The sequence below is a fragment of the Mus caroli genome, unplaced genomic scaffold (genome assembly GCF_978045245.1).
Source record: "Mus caroli unplaced genomic scaffold, Mus_caroli_1 scaffold_2, whole genome shotgun sequence".
Taxonomy (NCBI): domain Eukaryota; kingdom Metazoa; phylum Chordata; class Mammalia; order Rodentia; family Muridae; genus Mus; species Mus caroli.
The window spans coordinates 150,969,248-150,983,405 of record NW_028227257.1 but is presented as its reverse complement, the minus strand read 5'-3'; the positions used below and the strand labels follow the sequence as shown (position 1 = coordinate 150,983,405).

Below are 14,158 nucleotides of genomic sequence, written 5' to 3'. Positions count from 1 at the left end.
AGTTCCTGTTTGAGACAGGATTTCTCTGTGTAGTTCTGGCTGTCCTGTGGCTCTGTGTAGCCAGCTGTACACACTATGCAATCTAAAATGGCCTCATACTCAGAGATCCTCTACCTCTGCCTTCCCAGTCCTGGGATTGAGGGCATGTACCACTGGTTAAGACAACATCTTTTGCTGAGTGTGGTGGTGCACACCTTTAATACCAGCACTCAGGAGGCAGAGACAGGCAGATTTCTGAGTTCAAGGCCAGCCTGGTCTACAGAGTGAGTTCCAGGATAGCCAGGGCTATACAGAGAAACCCTGTCTCAAAAAGCCAAAAAAAAAAAAAAAAAAAGAAAAGAAAAGAAAAGAAAAGAAAGAAGACATCTTTTAAATAGGGATGTGGGGAGGGGGTATAGAAAAATCTCTGGGAGCCAGCAATGTAGTTTAGTAGATTGTATGTGTATGCCTGTATAATGTTTTATATTTAATGTGTATGAATCCCTGGTCTCATTATGTAGCTTAGCCTGCTTTAGAAATTTGATATGCATATGAATGTTTTGTCATGCTTGGTACCTTGTGAAGTTAGAAGAGGAGGGCATCAGATCCCCTCGAGTTAAAGTGTGTGAGCCACCATGTGAGTGTTGGAAGTCCTCTACCAAGAACCAAGTGCTTTTAACTACTGCATCTCTCCAGCCCTTTTTATTTTTACCATAGTGTAAAAACGACCTTAAAAAAAAGAAAACCATAATATGTGGTCTCAGGTGTAATAACAGCATGCATTTGGAGATCAGCAGACAACTTTATAGTCTGTGCTCTTTTTCTACTTTAATATGGGTTCTGGGGCTCAAACTTAACTTGTGAGGCTTGCATGGCAGGCCCCTTTACCAGCTGATTCATCTCAGCATCCTAAAAATGCCCCTTAGAGCAGCTTAATACTCTTCCTTTGGATGTGATTAGCACTCTTGGTGTTTGTCATTTGATGCTGGTTATCCTAGCAGAGTCTCAAACAAGAGCAAAGAAAAAAACTGGGTTGGTGGGCACGCCTTTAATCCCAGCACTTGGGAGGCAGGGGCAGGCGGAGTTCTGAGTTCGAGGCCAGCCTGGTCTACAGAGTAAGTTCCAGGACAGCCAGAGCTACACAGAGAAACCCTGTCTCGGAAAACAAAACAGGGGGCTGGTGAGATGGCTCAGTGGGTAAGACTGCTCTTCTGAAGGTCCGCAGTTCAAATCCCAGCAACCACATGGTGGCTCACAACCATCCGTAATTAGATCTGACTCCCTCTTCTGGAGTGTCTGAAGACAGCGACAGTGTACTTAAATATAAATAAATAAATCTTTAAAAAAAAAACCCAAAATCATTGGAAGGTTAGGTTTTTGATACCCACTGATAGTGTAGCCTCAGAAACCATGACCACCAGCTGCTGATGGCTGTAGCTCCACACAGGCACATCAGATTCTTTGCCACAGAATGCTACAAGCTCCATTGTCTTTGCAGCTCAAGTTCTTGCTCGTCTGCCTGCTTTCACTGACTGCATCTTGCCCTCATTCCTTGGGCTGAGTGCCCAAATTTTTGTCATGTCATGCATTGTGTGATATCACTTTAGTACCCATTTGATGTTGTGCTGGAAATTCCAGCACAGAATTCCAGTAGGAACCTTTGTAGATCCTGTCAGCCTTGGGCTCGAGCACGCACGCGTGCACACACACACACACACACTTGTGTCCGTGCGTGACAAATATATGTGATGATTGCATTGGCCTAATGAAGTTTAGATATCCCTCAGTGCTAGGAACACAGAGCTGTTCACAAGTCTATTGCATATGACTAATTTTCCCTTTTCTCTGCTACACTTAATGAATTTATTGGATGTCCTGTGGATCTACAGAAAGCAGACAAGAGCTGGGCGTGGTGGCGCACGCCTTTAATCCCAGCACTCGGGAGGCAGAGGCAGGTGGATTTCTGAGTTCGAGGCCAGCCTGGTCTACAAAGTGAGTTCCAGGACAGCCAAGGCTATACAGAGAAACCCCGTCTTGAAAAACCAACCAAAAAAAAAACAAACAAACAAACAAACAAAAAAAAAACAAGAGTCCTTGTTGTTCTTGCAGGGGATCCAGGTTTAGTTTCTAGCACCCTTGAGTTTCACAACTGTAATTCGAGTTTCAGAAGATCCAATGCAGGTTTGGAGAGATGCCTCAGAGGTTAGGCGCACTGATTGCTCTTCCAGAGGTCCTGAGTTCAATTCCCAACAACCACATGGTAGCTCACAACCATCTGCAATGGGATCTATTCTGGTGTCTCTGAGGACAGCAACAGTATACTCATATAAATAAAACAAATCTTAAAAAAAAAAAAAAAGAGAAAAGAAAGATCCCGTGCTCTTTTCTGGCCTCTAAGGATACTAGGCATGAACATAGTGTAAGAAAATCACTCACTTTTTTTTTTCTTTAAAATCAAGAGGTTGGAAAAGCAAGCATATACTTTGGACTGATCTGTGGCAGATGGTTGGCCTTGATCTGTAATGCTGGGGATGGAACCTGGGATTCTATAAGAAGTACATGAGCTCCTACAAGAGCTGCTGGCCACGTCCCAGCTAGTCCTGTGCTTTCGAAGCAGGTAAACGGGTCCATGGAGAAAAGCATTAAGTAACAGTGCCAAGCGACAGTAAACTCTACAAGCTTTTCTAGGCTCTGGAATGACTATGTCATCATTAGGCCAGGCTCTAGATAATGGAAAGCTTAGCAGGAAAATCTGGGCATGGTGGCACCACCTCCTGCAATCATAACACTGAAGCAGCTGAAGCAGGAGGATTGCCATGAACTCCAGGATAGACTAGGCCACAGCTGGTACCTTATCTTAAACAAAAAAATTACATGCCATTAATTACATTAATTACATGCCATTAAGTACTCCAGGATTAGTACTGGATTTACCCACTGGCTCTGTGGGTAAAGAAAGGTACATGCCACCAAGCCTGATGACCTGTGTTTGAACCCCAGAATCCACAAGGAGAACCAACTTGTGCATCTTGTCCTCTGACCTTCCTATAACACACATGAATAAATGTAGTAAATGTTTTAGGAAATAGTCTACATGGTAGAATGTGTTCAGAAGTGCCCAACCCAGACTGCCGGAACTTTCTCATCCAAAATGGAAACTGGTCCTTTCCCCCATCCAGTACTGTTATCTCTGAGACCCAGCAGTTGCAGATTGTAAGGTATGCAGAATCATTTAATATTGGTCCATCTGTCTGGCTCATTTCACTTAGCATAATGCCCTCAGGTTTTCCATAGTCACTATGTTTGGAAGAGTTGTGTGACTGGCTTGCCAGCTCTGCTCCTGCAGCTCTGGGGAAAGTCATTTTCTGGGCATGATTCTTCCCAATCAGCTTTACAGGGAGGAAAAAATAATACAAGCACTTGACTTGAACTTTGTAGAGAGAGTGCAGGATAGCGGTAGAGAAGTGGACAGGTGACAATTAGCATATTTCCCCAACCAACAACTGACCTTTAGAACAGGGGACCAGGGCTAGCTAGAGTTTTAAGTCTAGGGACTGCAGTAATCAAGAGAAGCTTAGAATTCACTGCTTGTAAGGAGGCCAGTAGAGGTGTGGCCAAGAACATGGAGTGGAACCACGCTGTCACACTGGGCTGTGCTTGCTTTATTTTGTCCCTATGAAGTTCTCATTAAAAACAAGATTATTCTCTGCAATATCCCTTCCCCATGCCCACACATCATAAAGTGTGAGGCATGCACTGAAATTGGTGGGAGGGAGGGAAGCAACAATAGAAACCATGAGCAATGGCTTTTTGATAGCTCATTTCTCCTGCCAGATGAGAACAGGCTGGGTGCCTGAGGATACCGGTATCCTGACCATTCTTCCGATCAGAAAATGGACCAACAAGCAGGAGTTTAGTTTCCCAATCAGAAGAGAGCTCCCTTTAGGTCTTGGATTTGTTTGGCATTTGGGAGAAACAGTAGACCCCCTATTTCAATATGGAGCCTGGGAAATTAAATATCAACAGCCCAGAGAGCCCTTGTCACTGAAGCATCAGGTCTTAGACATTTTGGAGAGTTAAGTTATACTAGCCATTTTGTACCCAATGCTGAATATCTGAGTTTTAAATTTGCTGCAGCTGACTGAAGAGGTGGTTACTATGGTCACCATCAGCTGTTTTCAGAAATGCACAGCCTGCTGTGGCAGTGCATGCCTTTTATCCCACCACTCAGGAGAAAGACCAGGGGGATCTCTGTGTTTGAGGCCTGCCTGGTCTACAGAGCAACTTTCAGGACAGCCAAAACTACAAAGGGAAACCCTGTCTGGAAAAACAAAAAAACAAAAAAAAAGAAAAGGAAAAAAATGTCCTGTCCAGGAAGTAGCTCCTCATTCAGTTTCTCTGTAAAGAAGATGGCGTTACATGCCATCCTCCAAGCACCTGCCTTTTTGCCTCAGGAGTCTGTGAAGCTGCCGCTGAGCTGTGGCCACTCCTTTTTATTTTATTTTTTAAATGTCTCCTCTCCAAGGAAAATGACTAGGAATCTTCTTTCACCATCATGTCTACAGTCAGAGTAGCTTAGAAGTCACCTTGCAGATCCTAGGCTCAGCAGAAACCAAACTGCAGAGGACCAGGAAGCTCGGGACTGGGCCTCATCCCAGTTCTGGAGCAATGCCCAGTTCTTTATAATTTTTTAAATAGGAGGGTGGCTTGGTAACCAGGAGGCTGATGCCTGGCAGAGCTGCCTGACTACACAGGAATGAGCTGGGTGCTACTCCAATGGTTGCCACACAGCTGTCACCCGAAATGGAGGAAGGGAAAGAGCTTTTGCTGTAGGGGAGCCTGGCTACAGAGTTTAGTTTAGAGCCAGGCCCTGAAAAGGGTTGTGTATAAGAAAAAAATTACAGAAATTGTGTTTTCCTTTTCTCAGAAGTCTAGCACCCACTTGCTTAACGCTTGTGTTCAAATCTTAGGTTCTCTGATTGCTGCTTCGTGCCTGACCTGGGCAGAGAACTACCTTCTATGTCATCAGGATGCTAATTTGTAAAATGGGAAAGGCCACATCTACCTTGTAAAATAAGCGCAGAGATTAAAAGCCCAAGACACGTACGGTGTCAGCTAAACAGCAAAGTTCAATTAATACTGGGGAAAGAAATAGTAATGTCGTTTATCAACTGGGACGAATACACCCTAGTCTACTGGCAACAGGAAGATTGCTGAAGAATTCTCCATATCCTGAAATAAAGTCTTACGCCACAAATCAGTCTTTTTTTTCCCCCCTACCACCTCCTCAAACACGGATCCCTAAATCATCTTTTTTTTTTTGGCCCCATCCCCCACCAGAACAGGCAGACTTGGGTCTTCCAGCGCCAAGCCTCCCCCAGAAAAAGTGCAAAGAGGGAGCCAACATTCCAGTGAGATCATCCGAAAGGGACAGGGCGTCTTTCCGGCCAGGGCAGCAACATCGCCAGTTTGACTGCGGCGGCGGGCCCCGCCCTGCCCTTCGCCGCAGTCTCGGAAGGGCTCCCAGGGCGGAGGGGTGCGGCACAGATTCTCTGCAGGGCGGACTGGGCGGGGCAGGATTGCTCGGGTCCCACGCCACGGCGGGCGGCTGCGGCGGCGGCTCTGCTCTGCTCTGCGCCGCGCCCCGCACCCCTCGCGGGCGCGTTCCCGTCCTTTACCCCAACCCCCACCACCCCGCCCCGCAGCTTCGGCTACTTCCGGACGCGCTCGGTCCTCTCCTTACTGCAGTGGAGCAGCGAGTCCCGCCTCTCGCGTCGCCAACCGGGGCACTTCCCTCACGCTCGCGCTCGGCCGCCGCGGGGGCGCGCGCGGCCGCTTATAAAAGCCACAGTGCGCGCGCGCCGCCGTCACTATCCGCTGCGGAGCGAACGGCGTGAGGCAGGGGCCGCGGCGGCGCATCTTTTTCCTCAGCAGCCCTCAGCGCGGCGACCCACGCCCCTCACCCCCAGGAGCCGGTAAGGAAGGGCGGTGGGCGGGAAGGGAAAAGCCGCGGGAGGCCGAGCACCGGAGCGATGTGCACAGATGAGCTGCGGAGCCTGGCGGGCGGCTCCGTGGGCCCCCGCCGCCGCCTTTTGTGGCGCGTGGGCTGCGGGGCGCGGCAGAGCCGGGCGGCGACCTGGAGTGTCACGGTCCGCGGAAGGTACGCGAGGGCCCCTTCCTGCGCCCGCGGCCCCACCCGTCGCGGCAGGTGGCGGAGGGTGGTCCTCGGCAGCACCCACCCGCGAGCGCCCCCGCACCGCCCGTCGCCCGCAGCCGCGGCGCTCGCACCTCTCGGAGCCTCGCGTCTGCAGTGAAGGGCTCGCTGACCTTAATTTCATCCTGTGTGGCGGTCCCGGGCCCTCCGGCCGCAGAAAGGCCTCCTTTTTCTTTCCTGGTAATAAATGTCTTTTCTCTCCAGTGCTGACCTGCTCCTGTATAATAGTTAGATGCGGCGCCGCTTGGTTGGAGGAGATCCAGATCCAATAAATAACTTAATAGCTTACAGCTCTTTTCTTTCTATATAAGACATTAAGTCGAAGGCTTCTGGGTTTTGTCAAATTCTACTGCTGTGCCAGTGTGAAGTGATAGAACAGTCTTTTGTCTGAAGCTATCCCTGCAAATTTGATGAAATGCTTCTCAAGGAAAAAATTGATTTTAAAATCCTCTCAGGTACTAGAATTACACACACACACACACACACACACACACACACACACACGTATCATATCAAGAGGGCTTCTATGTAAGTAAGGGTCGGTGTGTTTTAAATGAATGTCCCAGAAAGGGTGAAATCATTTCGAACTGCTACACTTCGCAGGGCCTTGTTGACTTTCATCTCTCTGTTTCTGTCTCTGTCCCTCTCTCTACAGGCTCTTACTGTGTAACTCCAGCTGGCCTGGAATTTGCTGAATAGCTCAGGCCGGCCTCAAACTCAGGATTTTCCTGCCTCAGCCTCTCAGATAATCAGGTTTTTCTATATAGAGACCCAAAACATTTTAAGTCGTTTGTTCTTTCCCCTTGGTATTTTCGAAAAGCTAATTATCAGGACTGTCAAGGAATACAAGAGAAACCAAGCATATGAAGTATTTTAATAATGTGTTCAGAAATTGCGTTGTCATAGCAATTGGACTTAAGTAAAACAGAATGTATCAAAGATGGCAGGGTGGGGGTGTCTTGTAGCCAGGAAACAAGAGCTTAAGAATAGCATTAGCAACAGTGAGTTGCATGAAGCTATTGAGCCAAGGTTCCCACTCATACTAAATGTCTTAGATTTTAAAGGTCAAATTGAAGTCAAAGTTGAAAAAAAAAATGTGCTGCAGTAGATCCCCTGCAGGAAATTAACAATAAGCCTTTTTTAGTAACTGGGTCATTAATTCCTCAAAGGGACCCTCAAAGTGTGTTGACTGTTATCCAGGGACCTAGATAGAAAGGATGGATTTCAAAGTTTGCCCTATACCAGACAAATGTGAAACAGTTCTTATGGTAAACCCAAGGCTGAGAGACATGTAGATATGCAGTTCTATTCCCTACTTTTGAGACAAGATCTTGATACATAGCTCATTCTGAATCTGTGTAGTTGGGTGTAGCTGGTCTTGAACTCATTACACTCCTGCCAACAAGCCTGGCTGCCACCACCCTTGACTTTTACCCCTCTTAAAAGAAAGGAGGCCTTGTTATATGTCTCAGATCCTGGACTCAAGCTTATTTCTCCACCCTTAGCTTCCAAAGTAGCTGGACCTATGGCAGGCAGGAGCTGCTGCAGCCGGCTTATTCTCTGGTAGTGCCTTTAGCCTTGGCTGTATGCTTTGTGGTAATCTAATACTTGGAGAAATCTGATGTCAAGTAATCTAATGAACAGGTTTAAGCAGGGAGAGTCCTAGTAAGTGTATCTTTTAGTTCTCTGGATTATAATTTTCTATTATTTTTCTTCTCTGCTTTCATCTCAAAGGTGGGGCCTCTACAGATACTGAGAAATGGCTCTTAGGAATAGCTCCCCGAGTCTGGTCTGTGGAATGTGCACTAAGGACAGAGGCTCTGAGGGCAGCCTGCTTCTGTTACCAGTGCCCACTGCCTATTGGAGAACTCCAGTCTATGCCTCTGGGTCTGCTGCAGCTCGTCATCTGTGGCCTTACAGGGGAATGCCATGATCTGATGGCTAATGCTGATTCCAGGAATGCAGAGGTCCGCAGAGCTGGCCAGAGAGCCAGCTGGCTGGAACAGCCGTGCAGCGAGTGGCTCCTTTCACATCTCTTACACATGCTGCTTACACTTGTTTTGAGTAGGAAATAATCGTATTTTATAAAGGTACTGCACCAGCAAACTAGCCCCAAGGTCAATCTTTGTTGTTTGAGTTCCTTACTACACTTAGGCTTTCATGAAATCATCTTTTTACTTAATTACTTTGACAGTGCAAATGCCTAAAGGTCCCAAGATTCCTATTTCATCAGAATGTAGATGAGAAGAGGCATATTTATTTTTAAAAGAACATTCAGTATTAAAAATTAATTCTTGGAGTCAGGCGTGGTGGCGCACGCCTTTAATCCCAGAACTCAGGAGGCAGAGGCAGGGGGATTTCTGAGTTAGAGGTCAGCCTGGTCTACAGAGTGAGTTCCAGGACATCCAGGGCTACACAGAGAAACCCTGTCTCGGAAAAAAAAAAAAAAATTTAATTCTTGGGCAAACTGGGGTCTGAGAGAGAGCGTGAATTGGCCAAGGCAGCACATTTAGGTGATGGTGATTGTCCATACCCAGAAGCCTGGGCTCCCTGGTTACAGCTCAGATTTCTGGTGGGATTCTCACGCTGGGGCAGTGCCGTTTGATTTTTACCTGTTTTCATGTGTTTTCACAGATTTGTTCTCTTCACTTTAAAGTGATTCTATCCCAGTTGCCCTTAGAAGTGTGTTGTCTTGCTCTTCCCCTTCCTCTTTAGAGTCCACATTCCTTCAACATGTTGTCATCGTTTCGTAAACGCAGAGCTCAGGTATTTGACCAGCATGCAGAAAATGTGTTGCCTTTTGGGTTTTTTGCCTGGCTTGCAGTGAAGACACATTGGTGTCCAAGAGGTTGAATGATCCCCAGAAGGGGAAGCCCTGCCAACACGACCTTTCTGTTAAGTAGAAAGGTTGGTGACAGTCTGGTTGGGATTGCTGGCCACATGATCAGAAGTGTCCTATGTTTACTGTTTTCTACCTTTCTGTTTCTCCTTAAGGCATGAGTATATTAGTCTCTTATTGCCATCCTGGTGTTTGCATGTGATGTTTGCTGATTTGTAATTGATGGCTGCTTGGTTCCTAAGAACCAAGGGAGTAAGTTACTTTAGATACTCAGAAAAATTACCCGAAAACATATAGTGTAAATGGTGTTTTCCAGTTGGACAAGTGCTGTAACCTGCGTTTATATCTTTTTCCATTGACTTAGTGCTACCATAATCCCTGAGAATGAAATGGAACTCAGTTTCTTTTTTTAAAACCAAAACTCTGGCAGGGTGTGGTGGTGCACACCTCTGATCTTGAGAGGCAGAGACCAGCATCTCTGAAGGAGCCTGGTCTGAGTTCCAGGACAGCCAGGGATACATAGAAAAACCCTGTCTTGAAAAAACAAAACATATATACCCACACACACAAAACAACATTCTTGTATGTTTTATGTGTAGTGTTTCAATGTTTGCTAACATTGAGCCTTTTTCAAAAAAAAAAAGAAAAAAGAAAGAAAGAAAGAAAACAACTGCTTAAAATTGTCCTGATATTTTAAAGTGGGATGTAGAAATTTAAGGTTTTTCTAATGATTATAGCTCATAAATCCAAGGCAGGCCCCTTTTATAAATGAGACCCAGTTAATTATATAAGGTTTATAACCTTTTGTTGTCTTGAATCTTAAGATATTGCACTTAATAAACCCTTTTCATCTGAATTTTGCAGGTTGAAAGGTAAGTACCAGCAAGATAGTATGTGGGAAGCATAAGAAGTAAGTTGCCCAGCATTGCTCTGCATTTCTGGGGTTTGATGCAATGCAGTATGGATCTCTTGCTTTCCTGATGCTTAAGTCGTGCTCACCTCTGCAGAATTGCACTAACAAGTGGAACTGAATTAATCAACTTGAAGGCTGGACGTGTAGAGCCAAGATCTTGATGGAATGTAGTTGAAGCAAAAGGATTGACTGTTTTCATTCATTCATTCATGCCAAAAGCCTTGTTTATATATTGTCTACTGCTCTGCTTGCTGTCCTATCTGCTACTAAAACCTGTAGCTCAGCTGGTTTCCAGTTGGTTTGTTTGATCTGAGAATCAGCTAGTACACAGCTTTGTAGGTGCTAACCAGTTCTTTGATAGTGTGTTCTCCGGCAAGCCATTTTAAATCTGGATGTTAGTCCTCTTGCTTTGCAAATCTGAGATTCAAAAAACGCTGGCCTCATAAGCCACAGAGAAAAGCTATTGTCCGTTCTGCACATTTGGGCCCTGACTAAGCAACGAAACCCAAACTGATTTTTGTGAGCTTTTGCCTTGGGTGATTACAACAAAGTTTGTAGAGCAAACCGATGCCAAGCCCTCCTTCCTCCACGCTATTCAGCATGTTTCAGTGGTTTTAAACACAAGCAAAAGCAAAGACTTGCATCTTCACATGACTTTTTCTTTTCTTGAAGTGCCTAGGAAATGTGTGTGAGGCTGTCCTAAACCACTCACTTACAGGTGCCAGATTTGTGGAGTCCAAAGCATTTGACCTTTGGTTAGAAAATGTTTTTATCCATAGCCTGTTTCTTAGCACAGTGTGATTCCTACCCACTGTGTCTCCATGTTCCTACTGTAGATACATAGTGGCATGTAACTACTTATAGATTAGTGAAAGCATCTTACAATTCGCCAAGTACCAAGAAGGGCCTCAAGCAGCTGTTTCTTGGCATTTGGCTGGCCTGGCAAACAAAGATACTCATTTAAGTCTCTGTTTAGAGAATCTAGCTCAGTTGATAATGTGTACAAATAAATTTGTGTTAAGAATGAGGAGGAGACATTCTTAAGCTTACTGTATCTTTGGATTTTTTTCTTTTGTATCCTTTTTTTTTAAAATTAGTTTATTTATTATATGTAAGTACACTGTAGCTGTCTTCAGACACTCCAGAAAAGGGCATCAGATATCGTTACGGATGGTTGTGAGCCACCATATGGTTCCTGGGATTTGAACTCATGACCTTCGGAAGAGCAGTCAGTGCTCTTACCCGCTGAGCCATCTTCTCACCAGCCCCCGGATTTTTTTTTGTTAAATTTCATACCTTTAGAATCAGCTAGATCTGGGGCTGGAGAGCATTGGATGTTCCTTCTGAGGGACCTGGGTCCAATTCCTATCAGCAACATGGCAGTTCACACCTATCTGTAACCCCAGTTCCAGAGCTTCTGACACCCTCACACAGGCATACATTCAGGCAAAACAGCAAAGAACACATAAAATAAAATTTAAAAAATAATAAATATAAATAAATAAAAAGAACCCATGAGGTCTGTCAGCATCGTAAGAATGTCCTTTGTGTTCATTACAATAGAGGACATAGCTATAATTCTTGTTTGATCTCCTGAGATCAGCTCACATACCGTTGTTTTGGTTTTTGAGACAGAATTTCTCTCTGTAGCCCTGACTGCCCTGGAACTCTGTGTGTACATCAGGCTGGCCTCGAGCTTAGAGATCTGCCTGCCCTTGGCTCCTAAATGATGGGATTAAAAATGCCACCATGACCAGCTAAATGAAGCACTGTTCTTAAACATGCAAAGAATACAGAGAACATTTTGTTTTCCCTCATTTATTCAATGTTGTACATGGACTTAATTTTCAAAAATCTGAGTTGATTGGCAGTCTGGAGATAAACTGTCGGTTGGTTGACTCCTAGGCAACCCCTCTGTTGTGGTTTTTAGGTAGTTAGTGCAACAAATTGATTGGTAAGTTTGGAGATTTTGTTTGTTTGGTTTGGTTTGTTTTCGAGACAGGGTTTCTCTGTATAGCTCTGACTGTCCTGGAACTCACGCTATAGACCAGGCTGGCCTCGAACTCAGAAATTCACCTACCTCTGCCTCCCAAATGCTGGGATTAAAGGTATGCGCCACCACTGCCGGGCAGAGATTGTTTTTTTTTAATGGCACATTTCCCAGATTCTTCCTTCCGAGTGACTTAAAGGTGCTAATCTCATTAGGTTAGGCACAGCCTGGAACCTTCTCTGGAGTATGCCTTATCAGACTGCTGCATATTGTAAGAGCAGGGGTAGGGTTCTTTTAGTATGCAGCTTCAGTCATGGGAGGAATTTGGTACACACAGAGTCCCAGAAATTCAGTACTGCTGACATAATTTTGGGTGAGAGGGTGTATATCTTTGGGTAATAGTAGTTTTTGTATTTATTTAATTTTTTTTTCATGTTGTCTAGCAATGATTGTTTTAGGAGTGAAATGAAAGTGGAAATTCTTGCAACTAAATATGTCTACCGGGTGAAGAGAATAATCATTTTCAGTAACATAAGTAAAAAATCTGCAGTGGGAGTGAGGTGGTGACTTTCATACGACCAGCTCTGTAGAGAGAGACAGTTGTCCTTGGCAGAGGTCCCACCTTCTGACGTAAGCTGATCTACTGCAGGAAAGAAAAGTCCATTATTGCCTGACCAAAGTACTTGGTATAGAATTGACTCTTTCTACTTCACTGGGTCCACAAAGAGAGCCTTTTAGGTCGGTTAACTTCAGTGGGTACTGTCTGGATGGTCTTCCTGTTTTGGTAGGGGCAGTTTGCTAACTAGCAGCAGGCTAATAAGCCCATGCAGAGAGGCTCAGGTGGACTCTTCAGTATTGTGATGGAGAATGTTTGGTCCATCAGACAGGCTTGCTTCCAGATATTATCCCCAACCCCTATACTGGAGCTTGAACGTAGGGCCTTGCACATACCAGGCAAGCACTGTAGCAGGGAAAGCTACCTCTCCCTAGAATTCCCACCCCCACCCCCATCATTTTTGAGACAGGAATTTTCAGGTTAGTTTTGAACTCATTCCTTCAGCCTCACCCTTTCAGTAGATTGGGTTGTTCTGAGCTTCAAGGTTCAGCTGCTAATGTGATTTCCCTGGCAGTTAAATGAGTTTTAAAATGTGAATTTTTGTAATAGACCAGACAAACAACTTACACTTAAGTCCTGAAGACACGGTATCATTCAATAACTCTTTTTAGTATGGTTACTATTCCACATTATAGCTATATCTTCCTGGGAGAAAATGCTTATTAAGAAGTTTTGTAGCCGGGCGTGGTGGCGCACGCCTTTAATCCCAGCACTCGGGAGGCAGGCAGAGGCAGGCCGATTTCTTAGTTCGAGGACAGCCAGGGCTACACAGAGAAACCTTGTCTCGAAAAAAAAAGAAGTTTTGTGAGCAAGCAAATTAAATAATCATTGTATGGTTTTCCTCTTTTTCCTTTTTTTTTTTTTTACGATTTATTTATTTAATTTCTGTGAATACACTGCCGCTGTCTTCAGACACCAACCAGAAGAGAGCATAGACTCCCTTTACGGATGTTTGTGAGCCACCATGTGGCTGCTGGGAACTGAACTCAGGACCTCTGGAAGAGTAGTCAGTGCTCTTAACTCCATCTCTCCAGCCCTGTTGGGTTTTTTTTTTTTTTTTTTTTTTTTTTTTAAGATTTATTTATTTATTATATGTAAAGTACACTGTAGCTGTCTTCAGACACTCCAGAAGAGGGCGCCAGATCTTGTTACAGATGGTTGTGAGCCACCATGTGGTTGCTGGGATTTGAACTCTGGACCTTCGGAAGAGCAGCCGGGTGCTCTTACCCACTGAGCCATCTCACCAGCCCTGTTTTGGTCTTTTGATGCAGGGTTTCTCTGTGTAGCTGTCCTAGGACTCCCTCTGTAGACCAGGATGGCCTTGAACTGCCTCCTGAGTAATGGGACTAAAGCCATGCACTACTACTGTCTGCTCTCCTCTGCCCCCCTTACCATTTCCTGTGGTTAAAGACAATGGCAATGCATAAATAAACCATCCGGGGTTTGTTTTGTTTTGTTTGGATGGGGGAGGGGAGGTCTCACTGGATAGCTCAGACTGGTCTCCAGCTGGAAAGCAGCCTCTCTTAATCTCCTCAGTGTTGATCATAAGGCATGTGCCACCAACTTGGATAGGTTTTTAATTTAAGGAACTTTGAAGGCCATTGTAA

At 45.1% G+C, this 14,158-nt stretch overlaps 1 protein-coding gene across 9 annotated transcripts in view; it reads left to right on the top strand.

Moving 5' to 3' along the window:
• The first annotated feature begins 5,828 nt into the window (after positions 1-5,828).
• The window catches only part of Sptan1 (spectrin alpha, non-erythrocytic 1), a 69,280-nt gene continuing 60,950 nt past the window's right edge, over positions 5,829-14,158 (top strand). For 8 of the 9 annotated variants that reach the window (XM_085835060.1, XM_085835057.1, XM_085835059.1 and 5 more), the window contains exon 1: positions 8,912-8,959. In XM_085835060.1, the coding sequence (XP_085691186.1) occupies positions 8,927-8,959 (33 nt within the window). In that variant the 5' untranslated portion in view covers positions 8,912-8,926. Of the gene's footprint in view, positions 5,955-8,911; positions 8,960-14,158 lie in introns of those variants that run through there. The other variant, XM_085835054.1, reaches the window with a different exon arrangement.